At 40.2% G+C, this 14,172-nt stretch overlaps 1 protein-coding gene across 1 annotated transcript in view; it reads left to right on the top strand.

Moving 5' to 3' along the window:
* Positions 1-13,827, top strand: part of RNF169 (ring finger protein 169) — an 83,334-nt gene extending 69,507 nt beyond the window's left edge. The window contains exons 5-6 of the mRNA XM_070624168.1: positions 6,559-6,658; positions 7,075-13,827. Coding sequence (XP_070480269.1) covers positions 6,559-6,658; positions 7,075-8,259 — 1,285 coding nt within the window. The 3' untranslated portion in view covers positions 8,260-13,827. The remainder of the gene's footprint in view (positions 1-6,558; positions 6,659-7,074) is intronic.
* Positions 13,828-14,172: the final 345 nt, after the last annotated feature.

The raw sequence follows: 14,172 nt of genomic DNA, 5'->3' as shown, positions 1-14,172 counted from the left end.
ACACAACATACCAAAACTTATGGGATGCAGCAAAAGCAATTCTAAGAGGGAAGTATATAGTGATAAACACCTACATTAAGAAAAAAGAAAGATCTCAAATAAACAAGTGAACTTTACACCTCAAGGAACTAGAAAACTAAGTCCAAGGTTGCAGAAGAGGGAAATAACAAAGATCAAAATAGAAATAAATGGATACCAGAAAGACCATAGAAAAGGTCAATGAAACCAAGAGCTGGTTTTTTGAAGACATAAACAAAGTTGACAAACCTTTAGCTAGGCTAGCTAAGAAAAAGAGAGAAAAGACTCAAATAAATAAAATCAGAAGTGCAAGAGGAGACATCACAACTGATACCACAGAAATACAAAGAATCATAAGAGATTACTTTGAATGTTATATGCCATCAAATTGGATAACCTAGAAGAAATGGATAAATTCCTAGAAATATACAACTACGAAGACTGAATCATGAAGAAATAGAAAATCTGAACAGACCAGTAATGAGTAAGGAGATTGAATCAGTAATAAAATACCTCCCAATAAAGAAAAGTCCAGGACCAGATGGTTTCCCTGGTGAATTCTACCAAACATTTATAGAAGAATTAATGCTAATCCTTCTCAAACTCTTCCAAAAATTTGTAGAGGAGAGAACACTCCCAAACTCAATTTATGAGGCTAACATTACTCTGATACCAAAGCCAGATAAGGACACTACAAGAAAAGAAAACTGATGAATACAGATACAAAAATTCTCAACAAAATATTAGCAAACTGAATTTAACAGCACATTAGAAGGATCATACACATGATCAAGTGGGATGTATCACTGGGTTGCAAGGATGGTTCAACACGCAAATCAATAAATGTGATACACCACATTAATAGAATGAAAGATAAAAATCATATGGTCATCTCAATGGATGCAGAAAAAGATTCAACAAAATACATCCTTTCATAATAAAACTCTCAGCAAATTGGGTATAGAAGGAACATACTTCACCGTAATAAAGTCCATATATGACAAACCCAGAGCGAATGCCACACTCAAGATTTTCCTCTAGGATCAAGAACAAGATGAGAGTGCCCACTCTTACCACTTCTATTCAACATGGTACTGGAAGTCCTGGCCAGAGCAGTCAGACTAAGATAAAAAAAACCAACAGGCATCTAAATTGGAAAAGAAGTAAAATTGTCATTGTTTGCTGATAATATGATCTTATATATAGAAGACCCTAAAGACTCTATCAAAAAACTCTTAGAGCCAATCAATGAATTTAGATGTCGCAGGATACAAAATCAACATACAGAAATCAGGTGTGTTTCTACACACTAACAATGAAATATTTGAAAAATAAATAAAGAAAACAACCCCATTCACAACAGCATCAAAAACAATAAAACACTTAGGAGTAAATTTAACCAAGGAGGTGAAAGTTCTGTACACTGAAAACTATGACTTTGATTTTTAAAAAAAATTGAAGAAGATACCAACAAATGGAAAGATATGCCGTGTTCATGGATCAGAGGAATTAATATTAAAAAACCCATACTACTCAAAGCCATCTAGATTCAATGCAATCCCTATCAAAATTCCAATGGCATTTTTCACAGAAATAGCAAAAACAATCCTAAAATTTTTATGGAACCACAAAAGACCTCAAATAGCCAAAACAACCCTGAGAAAGAACAAAGCTGAAGGCAACACACTTCCTGATTTCAAACTATACTAGAAAGCTATAATAATCAAAACAGTATGGCACTGCCATAAAAATAGACACATAGACTAATGAAACAATTGAGAGCCCAAAAATAAACTCATGCATACATGGTCAGCTTAATATGCAAGGGTGTGGAGAAAAGGGAACCCTTGTGCTCTATTGGTGGGAATGTAAGCTGGTACAGCCACTATGAAAAACAGTATGGAGGTTCCTCAAAAAACTGAAAATAGAACTACCATATGATCCAGCAATCCCACTTCTGGGTATATATTGGAAGGAAATGAAATTGGGATCTTGAAAAGATTGTTGCATTTCCATGTTGATTGCAGAATTATTCACAATAGCCAAGGTGTGGAAACAATCTTAAGTGTACATCCATGGATGAATGGGTAAAGAAAATATGTTATATGTGTATAGTGGAATATCATTCAGCCATGAGAAAGAAGAAAATCCTGCCATGTGCAACAACATGGGTGGACCTTGAGGGCACTATGCTAAGCGAAATAAATCAGAGAGGGGGTCGGCCTGTGGCCCAGTGGTTAAGTTCACACACTCCGCTTCAGCAGCCCAGGGTTTCGCCAGTTTGGATCCTGGGCACGGACATGGCACTGCTCATCAGGCCATGCTGAGGCCGCATCCCACATAGCACAACCAGAGGCACTCACAACTAGAATACGCAACTATGTATGGGGGGCTTTGGGGAGAAGAAGAAGGGGGGAAAAAAAGAAGATTGGCAACAGTTATTAGCTCACGTGCCAATCTTTAAAAAAGAAAAGTCTGAGAAGGACAGGTACTGTGTGATATCACTTATACGGAGAATCTTAAAAAGCCAAACTCATAAAAACAGAGAGTAGAATGGTGGTTTCCAGGGAGTGGGGGAAATGGGGAGATGTTGGTCAAGGGGTACAGACTTCCAGTTATAAGATGAATAAGTTCTGGGCATCTAATATACAGCATGGTGATTATAGTTAACAGTACTGTATTAAATACTTGAAAGTTGCTAAGACAGTGAATGTTAAATGATCTCGCTACAAAAAAAGAAATGGTAATTATGTGAGGTGATGGAGGTGTTAACTATCCTTACTGTGGTAATCATTTCGCAATATATAGGTATATCAAATCAACACATTGTACACCTTAAACTTACATAATATCATATGTCAATTATATCTCAGTAAAGCTGGAAAAAAAGATTGCAAAGGAAGAAGTAAAACTATCTCTATTCACAGATGGCATATTATTCATAAGAAGTCTTAAAAAATTCATAAAAAACCTTATTAGACCTAACAAACGAATTTAGCAAAGTTACAGCATACAAGATCACCACACAAAAATCAGTTGCGTTTCTATACACTAGCAATGAACAAATCTGAAAATGTAATTAGGAAAGCAATTCCATTTATAATAGCATCAAAAAGAATAGAATAGTTATGAATAAACTTAACTAAGCAGATGTAAGACTTGTACACTCAAAACTACAAAACATTGTTGAAAGAAATTAAAGAAGACCTAAATAAAGGGAAAGACATGTGCTCATGGATTAGAGGACTAATATTGTTAAGATGGCAATACTCCCCAACTTGTTTTACAGATTTATTGCAATATCTATTAAAATTCCAACCTCCTTTTTTGTAGAAATGAACAAACTCATACTAAAATTCACATATGGAATTGCAAAGGATCCCAAATAGCCAAGACATTTTTGAAAAAGAACAAAGGTGGAAAACTCACCTGATTTCAAAACTTACTGCAAAGCTAGAGCAATCAAAAGATTGTGTATCTGAAACAAGGGTAGATATATTCATCAGTGGAATAGAATTGAAACTCCAGAAATAAACCCATACATCTATGGTCAGTTGCTTTTCAAAAAGGATGCCAAGACCATTCAGTGAGGGAAAGAATAGTCTCTTCACATACGGTGCTGGGATACCTGGATATCCACTTGCCAAAGAATAAAGTTGGACCCCAACCTCACACCATATACAAAAATTAAGTCAAAATGGATCAGATACCTGAATATAAGGGCTAAAACTGGGCCGGCCCAGTGCGTAGTGGTTGTTTGCATGCTCCACTTCAGCCACCCAGGGTTAGCAGGTTCAGATCCCAGGCGCCGACCTAACCTATACACCATTCATCAAGCTACCCTGTGGCAGCATCCCACATACAAAATAAAGAAAGATTGGCAGAGATGTTAGCTCAGGGACAATCTTCCTCAAGTGAAAAAGAGGAAGATTGGCAACGGATGTTAGCTTGGGGCAATCTACCACCCTTCCCCCAGAAAAAGCTAAAGCTATAAAACTTTTAGAAGAAAACACTTGGAGAGTTTAGCTGTCTAGTTACTGCTCTCTTATAGCACTTTTGTACTATGGTGTGGTAGACTTCAGTGACTGCATGCTCCTGTGGGTTAAGATTATCTTTTCATCAATCTGTCTCTAGTACTTTGTACAGAGTTGGTACTCAGTAAATTCTGCTGACCACATGAATGGGAAAGACAGTGACAGTTTCAGCCATACTCAGGTTTACCAAAAAGATTTTAGATTGTCAGAAACTACTTTGGGTGTTCTTGTTGTATGCTTGAGTGCTGCAAGTGTGAGTTTCCTCCCTGGGCCTTTTCTTTCGCCAAAGTGGAATTTAGGGGGCATGTGAAGAGGTTCTCCCCAGCAAAAGATAGGCGTCATTTGTACATCTGATAACTTAGGCATGTAACCAGTGTCTTTAAATTTGACTTGGTTACTACTGACAAAATGGACTCATAGTCTGTTTTTTAAAATTATATTAATTATGGAAGGTTTGGACCCTAAAGTATAGGTCCAGCTTCAGTTTGAATACCTGTAATGACATGGAGCTCAGTACCTTCCAAGGTAGCTATCAGTAAACAGCTCTGACTATTGAAAGTTACAAAGTTCTTTCTTATGTTGATCAGAAAACCTTTTCCTCTAAGTGTCTACTTGTTTCTCCAATGGAATCATGCCAAACAAGTCATATATTTGAAATGATAATGCTGTCTTTTTCAGCTCTATATTCATTCGTCCTGACCCAAAGTATATGTTATTCACCTCAGCATTTTAATCTGCCATCCAGTTTACTTCTAGGTGGCTTACACCAATGACAGTTTGTGTGAGTTCTTGGAATGCAAATGAATTTTGATACTATTCTAGGTAAAATACAAATGAAGCTGACATCTAAGCACCTGCCTTTACAGGATGATGTTGATGTTTCTTGCCTGTTCTAAGATACATCTCCCAGTAGATAATACAACTCTCACATTATTTGTTGAGGTTCAGTGTTGAATGTTCTTGGTTAAGTGCAGACATGTGATGCAAGTTGGCCACCACTTTCTCCTATTAATACCATAATATAGATTATCAAATTGGAGCCATCTAGGAGGGTGATGTGACCAGCAGACATAGGATGAGAGAGTTTCGAATGGGAGGAATAATACAGAAATTCTGGAATGGAAGCCATTGTGGGTAGGTAGGGCAGGTTTTGCTAGAGATGTAGGGAGAAGAGAGGCAGCACCCTGGGAATGTGCCTTATTACCTCCTTTATAAGTTTTCTCTGAGCTAATCCTGGCATGGTAAAACATTAAATGTAAATCTTTTGCTACAAAGGAGTAGATACGATGTGTTCCATTTCAAAGCTAAATAGAATCATTCAAGGAAGTAATTTCTGTTTGGGATCATCTGCATGGCCATGTGTCCACCTTGACTTCTGGCAAATTCTTATTTATCCTTAAAAATACATATGCCTCAGGAAGTCTTTCCCAACCCCATTCTCACTCCATCCCAGGTAATTAATAACTCTCTCTTATGCCATTCTGTCTCTTAGGCATACTTTTTTTGTTGTAACATTTCACTGTATCATACTGTAATATTTATTTGTCTGCCCAACTGGACTCTGATTCCTTGAAGACCTAGATTGTATCTCATTCTCCTTTGTATTTATTCCCAGCGTCTAGATAGTGCTCATTGGTGACTGACTTATAGTAAGTGTGTAATAAAAGCTTGTTGAATAGAATTATAGCACAGGTGAAATATCAGTGGCAAACATTCGTAAAAGCATTTTTCTCACGAGGTGTCTATTAGGCAAAAGTTGGAGAGTAGGAAACAAAGGTGAGTAATAAGATAATCAAGACCCCCTGTTTACAGTCTCTGGAGCAAATGACAGTCACCTGCACATAATTCTTACGCAGTAAGATTAATGTTAGAATACTGCTTCTGTGGGTTTTGGTTTGGGTTGCAAAGTCATAACGTAATTCATGCATAAGATTAAATAATCATGTGTTCTTGAAGTCTCTTAAATCACCAGGATTTAGGCCTTTGGAAGCTCAAATTTAATGGATCAAGGGAGAAGAGACTACATTTAATTTTGACTCCCTACATAAAAATCTAGTGTACTGCTATGCATTTTTGTAAGTACTTAAGTATGTGTTTCATGGCTGATTTAGATTGCTTGAGGAGAGGTCTGGGCCTCATAAAAGGAAAAAGTTTGTTGTTTGTAAGGTAATTTAACCCTTTCTTCACCCTATTAAGGCTGGCGAAGTACCCCTACATCTCTCTAAGCTTGAGCAAGACAGCCATTGGTCTTGCGTCATTTATGCAGGGTCTACTTGGAAACAAAGGCTTAAACCAATGTCCTTTCTGGAGAACTCTTTCTCTTTTGACAGCATTTGTTCTTAGAATGTGTTTTGTTAATAAATTAACTCATTTTCTATTGTATCTTCCCAAGGGAATTGTCTTTCTTGGTGAGTGGCTTTGAAAGCACAGAAGAGTTGTTATTCTTTTGCCTTAGCTAGCATATGGACTACTTTTGACTATTTGTCTTTTATTTATTCTTTTTTAGGAACCTGAATTCCAAGGTGGAAAGGAGTCAAAGCTGCAGTGACACTGCTCAGGACAGAGCGAAGAGCAGACTCAGAGCAGCCCCAACCAGCAAAGCCAAAGTATACCTCACATAGGCTTCTGGGCTTTCTAGTCCCATCCCGTAACTATTCCAGATGAGAAGAGGCAGAATGGGTCCTAGGCATACTAGTTATGTTGGGGAATTTTGCAAACAGATGTGAAGGAATTAGAGTTTGAATTAGTAGCCAGATGGGTGGAATGAGGGCCAATGGAACCTTTTTCAAAGTTCTAGATGATGTTTTTTTCCTATACATTTTCAGTTGTATTGTTTCAAATGTGTAGGAATTTCTGCAAATGGTGTGCATTCTAGGTTAGGGATTTTCCCTATCAGGCTCACATCACCCTTTATCCTGTTTCTTACCATTCCCCTCCCTATCCCTCTACCATCATGAAGGAATTATCAAGAAAAAATATATATATATATGTATGTATGTATAATCTTTTTAATCTCTTTCAGGTCACAACTATGACCCCTGCCTCCAACCCCATCATTGGTGTTCTCTTGTCCACTCAAAACAACCGCTGCCTCTCAGCCCCTGATTTGACCATCGAAAAGCGTCTACCCTTCAGCTCCCTCCCATCCTTGGCTTCCCTGCATAAGCCAGAGCGCTCCATCAGCCCTGAGAGCAATGACAGCATCTCTGAAGAACTAAACCATTTCAAGCCCATTGTCTGCTCACCATGTACTCCTCCCAAGAGACTCCCTGACGGCCGCGTGCTAAGTCCCCTCATCATCAAATCAACTCCCCGCAACCTAAACAGAAGCCTGCAGAAGCAGACTTCTTATGAGGCCAGTCCACGGATCCTCAAAAAGTGGGAACAGATCTTTCAGGAGCGGCAAATCAAAAAGACCCTTTCAAAAGCCACCCTCACCTCCCTGGCTCCAGAAACGGGGGAAGACTTCCCAGTCTCTGAGGTTATCCATTCTAACAAAGAGAAGCCACTTCCGGCTTTAAATACAAGACTGTCCAGTGGGCAAGTACTCTCTGAGTATACTGGGCCCAACCCCACTGACCTTGATTATTTCCCCTCTGTTAGCCAAACAAAAACAGAACAGGGCAGTGATAGTAAAAGGAGCACTGAGATCTCATTGGAAACCTGCTCTTCTTCAGAACTCAAAGTGGGAGCCAGTGGGACATCTTTGGAGAGAGAGCAGTTTGAAGGGTCAGGGTCAACCCCAAATGCCAAGTTAGAAAAAACCTGTGTAAGTACAGCCATGAAGATCTCAACAGTTAATTCAGTGCTGCCCAAAAACAGTGTTTTGGGTGGGGTCCTCAAAACAAAGAAACAGCTGAAGACAGTGAATCATTTTGATCTGCCTAACGGTGTTCTGGCAGACAACCTAGGTGAGGAGTCACTCCCTTCCTTGCGTCGGGGCCGGAAAAGACACTGTAAGACTAAGCACTTGGAACAAAATGGCTCCCTTAAGAAACTGCGACAAAGCAGTGGTGAGCTGGGTCTGGCCCCGACAGATCCGGCACTGCGAGAGATGGAGCAGAAACTGCAGCAAGAGGAAGAGGACCGACAGCTGGCTCTGCAGTTGCAACGCATGTTTGACAATGAGAGGCGGACTGTGAGTCGGCGGAAAGGAAGCGTGGATCAGTATCTCTTACGGTCCAGCAACGTGGCTGGAGCCAAGTAGCACCTAATGAACAGTGTTCCTATTTTTAAGAAGTCTTTGGGCTTGATCATTTATTCTGAAGAGCTGAGTGTTCTCACTTTGGGTTTCTTTTAATGGCAAAACACTGTCTGATATGGTTCTGAAAGGTTCCAGGGCCTTTGCAGTCCATATCTAAGGGAACCGTGTCTCTGCCTCCCTGTGACCCGCACCAGAAGCACTCCTCACCCCTCAAGTGACCCACCCCTGAGGGCTTCTGGGCCAAATCTGGCAGCACCCACTTGGAATGAGATTCAGGAGCACAATCGCCAGAGTTAGAAATGGTAGAGGAAAGAGGGGATACCTTCTCAAACCGACAGACCTCCTGACTTCTTTCAACAGGGTGTGGTTTTAAATCAGTCTTGCAGATAAAAATTAGTTCCATCTTTTTCAAAAGTCGAACAGTGTAGTTCTTTGGCAGATCTAAGAAGATTATGTTCCCCTGTCTCCTTACCCTTACCACAAGTAAATATACCTAATGAAATCAGTTGAGTTTATGCTTCTACGAAAGTTAATTTAGAGTCCCTGTTTAAAAAATATTTGATTAATGCTATATAGTTGACATGTGCAGTCATTGTTTAATTTGGTCTTCCCAGGAGACCTAACATGTAAGTGGTATTAGCTCCATTTTTAGATAGTGAGACTGCCATGCAGATGCTCAAGTTCTCTCAACTACTAAGTGGCATAGCCCAGACTGACTGCTGGGTCTCCCAACAACAAATCCCATGGATTTTCCACACAAACAGGCTGCCATAATGGGCTGCAACCCAAGGGCATGCCAGGGGAGCCTAGGGAAAGGTGGCTGGGCATTGCATACTGATCATGCAGATAATAGATACTAACTAGAAGTATAAAGATAGACTGTGCAGTTATGCCCGCCCCCACAGTTGATAGCCTTCTGTTTTCCTGGAGGGTTCCACTCTGTGAGATAAATTACAATTGGACTTCATTATTACTGTCCACATGGCCAAGGGTTATCTGCAATGTTGATCTAAAATCAAAAAAATTTGCCCAGAAGTCAGGCAAGAACAATGCTGAAACTCCATACTATGGAAACAAGGTATCTAGCTGGATGCAGCTGGTAAATTCAGTCCCATGGACCTTTGGGGTTTATTTTCCTTAGCAGCTGACACCATGTGTCTTTTGCATCCCTGGTGGTGCTTGGTGCTTCTGCCCATCTGGGCTCATTGAGAATAGGGATTAAGATATGATTTTAGGGAATCTCAGACGGGCTGGCATTCCCTGTGCATGTATGAGCTGTTGCTATAAGGTCATGTGACTGGCATTTTAACAAACCTTTCAGAGCTTATATATCCCAATGTATGTTGTTCCCCTTGAATGGTCCCAGCAGGATACTGCATAGTTTTTCCAATGATGTTGCCGTTGGCAAGAACATTTCTGGAACTGTCTTCAAAGTCTAGAAACATCGACTCCTAAAATGTTAGAACTGGAAGGGACCTTAATGGTCATCTATTCTAACCTCCTCTTCTTCCTAAAGCAGAAGCTAAGATCCAGAATACTGACTCACTGATCAAGGTCACTAGGGATTTACTATATCACCTTCTTTTGATTCTTAGGAGATTTGCCCTTCTTCTTCTCTGGGCAAATCTTTAATCTTTTGGGGTTATGGGAAAGAGAATTTTGAGTTTGAAACTAGCCAGAAGCTATTTGAAGCCTCTGGAAGAGAAGGTAGGTTGTCAAGAGGGTTGGAGTCCTAAGTGAGGTGCAGCTGGAAAGCAGTCAGAGCCATTTTCTAGTGCAGCTCATCGGCAGTTCCCAAAGAGAAGTTCCAGAGATGTCGTAAGCATTTTGGTCATCATTGAGATATGTGGAACTTCCTCAGTGACTACTTTGGTGGGGAGTGTCACTCACCTGAATGTGTGTATTCTGTGTTTTGTGTGTCTGTGCGTGTACACGTGCAGATGTATGTTTAAAAGACATACATCAGTCTCATTACTTTATATTGACACCACTTCAGTTCTAGGTCCCACCAGTAACATAGACCCTCCGAAGGCTGCTGGAGGGTGTGCTGGTGCCCAAGATAGAAGAGCTGGCGCTGGTCTGCAGAGGACAGGGACGGTGACCCACTAAACGCCCTTAGAGAAAACAAGTTACTGCCGTTTCATGTAGTTCCTTTCTGGTTTTAGTAAATATTATTGGAAGGCTAGTCTCAATGGTAATAGCAAAGACACTTATTTTTCCACCTGCCATCTTTTTTTATAGCTCCAATAATTTGAAAAAATACTTTTCAGTTGGAACTGATTTTTGGTTTTGGGAAAAAGAAATATTTTTAATAGAAAAAGATATATATTTTAAATATTTCCCCAAAGTAATACTTTCGTTTTAAGAAATTGCATAGCAGTAGCAACAAATTTTAGCTTCAGGTGCAGAGTAAAAAGCTACTACTTCTTCTTAAGGGAATATTCCAAACGCTGGATCCAGCTGACTGACTTTCCCACTTTGTACCTACTGAGGTGCCTAGAATGGTATTGACAGTTGTTTTCCAAATTTCCAGCTGAGCAGTAGTCCTTCAAATATAGGCCAAGCAGTTAAGTTAAGGAGGGACGAGATTTAATCTTTATTCTGCTTGGCTTTGGAGGAGGAAAAAACCACTAAGGTATTATCTCTATTTTAAGATCCTTCCCATACTTAATAACTAAAACCTGAACACTTTTTCTTTCTGAAAAATTTCCCTCCTGTTTGCTTGATTGTGAAGTTGGTCACAAATGGAGTTGACATGAATTCTTTGGAGAAAAGGAAAGACAAGGAAAATAAAATGATGATGAGGGTTTGTGAGCTAGAATGAGAGATACACTATTTCACGAAACATATTTCTCACCAATCACTGGACTCTGATTCACCATACAAATTTCCCATGTTCTACTAACTCTGTTCCTTGTGTATATGCATTCTGTGTTTTTTCTCATTAAAGGGGAAGTTATGAGAGGTTGGAGGATGGAGGTCTTTCTGATGGGAAGTCCAGGAAATGTGGTGCCCTGAGAAGGGGGCTCTCGGCCCTTTTTCAAGAGTGGGAAAGACACTTTGGGAACACGTTCAGGATCCATTGATTGTATCTGCTGGAAGAAGGCATCTGGGCCTATTGGGTTGGTGTCAAATCATGGCATTATGCATCCAGCCCCTGGCTCCTTTTATATAATTGCCTCTTTTTGAAAGGTTAATTCTTCTTGGCTGAGGCTTCCCAGGAAAACCTTTTGTAGGTGGCTTCATTTATTTTAAAATTTTTAAAAATTTTGCCTGGAGGAAGCACTGGTGATGAATGCCTTCTGTGTTTTTCGTATTCCCTAAAAGAAAAATGCCCTTAAGAGATTAAAGCTGCTTAGTTAATTGCTGTATGATTACAAAATGACAGACTGACTAAAATGGGAAGCTGCCACTGTGCTTAACTGGTGAAGCTGATGACCGAAGGCTGTGCTGTCCGCCCTTTCTGTTCCATTTGACAGACATTTCCTGAGCTTCGAACTGTGCCAACCCTGTGCTGGGTCATGGAGATAGAATGATGGAAAAGACAGTCCCTGCTCAATGTCTAATGGAATGTATTTGAATGTGTGCATGGCTGGAGAGTTTGTTAATGGTCTTATAAAAGGCCGGTTCTTTTATAACGATGATCTTGGATGGTCCCATTCAAGATACTGCCCAGTACCCAGCAGGCTGCCTTGAACATTTTGGATACCCCCATCAATATTTGTGAATTTGATTGCAACACTGCTTTCCATTTGCTAAGTAATTTTACCAGAGGAGAGTGAATTTTTTCCTCCATTGATTACAGGACAATAACATCTCTTCAGGAGCTGCTTTTAGCATAAGCCCCAAGAAATGAGGCAGGTTGTGGATCACTGACATGGTCAGAGGAGGCCCACATCTCAATTTAGTAACCTCCTAACCTCTTCCCCAACCAGACAGACCTCTTACCAGAACTGGCAGCAGCCTGGGATTCCTTTCCTTATTCCTGCCTGGCTTTTCATTCAGCAGGAGAGGAAGGAAAGAAAAACTGAAGGCTTGATCATAATCATAAAATGTTAGAGCTGGAATGGGCATGGAAGTCATCCAAGTCAAACTCTTCCCCCTGCCACCCCTCTTTTCTTTTTTAAGAAACGAGGAACTTGATTGAGTTTCAGTGCCGTGCCCTATTTTATACTGTAGCTTTCTAGGGTCTGAATAAATAGTTCTTTAATTTACACACACACACACACATACATACATACATACATACATACACACACAATTTGCTAGTGAGGGGGACACCCAAATGATACAGGCTTTTTAACAGCTTTTTCTTCCTGATTTTTTTCAGTTAGAATTAAAATGTACCTATATCCCCTGAACATACACCCAGGTAGGGAAAAGCCTCAGAGTGTGAGTAATGTGAATATGGAATCTTGGAAGTTATATATTTTGATTGTAATAGTCATCATTTTGGCCTGCTTTTTAGAAGTGAGCATGGCTGCTTATAAATTCTGTGACTCAATGAGAAAGCAGGTCTGTTTTTGAAGGGGGTGGATTTGAAGGAAAGAGGCTGCCGAATAGATTTTCCTCCAAAGATGATCCAGAAATGCATCTTTACACGACCGTTGTCCACTGTAGCTTTCTGAAGATTGTTCTGCAGAAAAGAGACTGACAGATATGCAGAGGTCACCAGTTTAGAGACTGGTTAAATTGGATGAAGGAAAAGTGCCAAGACTGAATGTGCACATTGTTCTATGTATTAACAGTATTTTTTTCTTCCTAAGAAAAATATTTACACAGTTTGTGAGTAAATGCTTCCTTAATGTCTTGTCAGCGTGGGAGGCAACCTCAAACTTGGGGCAGGCTCCCTCTAGCTTTCCTGGTGTCTTAAATCAAGAACTAGTGTTCATCTTCCTTTCCTCTCTTAATAAGGGTAAAAACAGGCAGTGCATTCCTCAAAGATCAGGCCCTGTGAGCTCAAGAGTAGCTTTTGGGCCCTGGCTCTAGATGGCAGCAGTCAGATTCTCCCTTCTTGGCCCTGCCCATCCTCCAAGCTGTGCCACCAATGGGAAAAGGCGCTCTTCCTCAGTGGGTTCAACCCTTAGCCTCCAGCAGAACACTTAAAGTCCTAATGAGAGAATGGATAACTATGCAAGGGAAAAATGATTATCTTAAACGCCAGCTAATGGGTTTTTTGTGTGCGTGCCTGATGTTGTTTACTCTGTTCTTTGTACAAACACAGTTGTCCTTAGGGCCTTTTTCCCTCTCACCTAGAAATAGAAAATGGGTTGTATATTCGTTTTATTCAACCTGCTGTCTGTATTAGAATTGGAGAAGGGACCTGGATCCTTGTGGACTGCCACTGCTGGCTGCCTCCCTCTCCGACTCATCATAAAGAACATTTTGACAAAGACAGAGGACTCAGAACAGGGCGTATACCCTGTCAGGGATGCTTCTGCCAACAAGGAGTCAAGTGGGATGATGTGTTGTTTATTTAAACAGTACCAAAGTGCATTCTTCAATGTATGTTTGCCTGCTTGAGGAGAGGCCCAAGTGGAGAATACAGTAAAGCAAACTCATGAAAGTGAACGTTCTGGTTCTAGTCAAAGTCTTATCTCTGGAGAGCAATCTCAGACAAAACCCGGCTAAGCCTAGACTATGTGTGGTTGATTTTTGGTGTTATCTTGGCTCTGGGAGATGCCCCACATTGGAATGTCTTCCTTTGGCATGCAGATATTGGGAGAAATTAGGTGGGATGGGGTGGAAAATGGTGCTATATCTTTTGAGTTCTAAGTTATTTTCAATTTACAACCGCCATTCTCATATTTAACCATTCTTACTCCTAATAAGGCACCAAGAAAGAGTTTGAGTAAAGAACAAATGTACAGGATGACATTGTCCTTGTACATCAAGGCTGTACTCAGAACATCTGAT

Source organism: Equus przewalskii, chromosome 6 (genome assembly GCF_037783145.1).
Source record: "Equus przewalskii isolate Varuska chromosome 6, EquPr2, whole genome shotgun sequence".
Lineage (NCBI taxonomy): Eukaryota > Metazoa > Chordata > Mammalia > Perissodactyla > Equidae > Equus > Equus przewalskii.
This window is presented reverse-complemented; position numbering and strand designations above follow the sequence as displayed.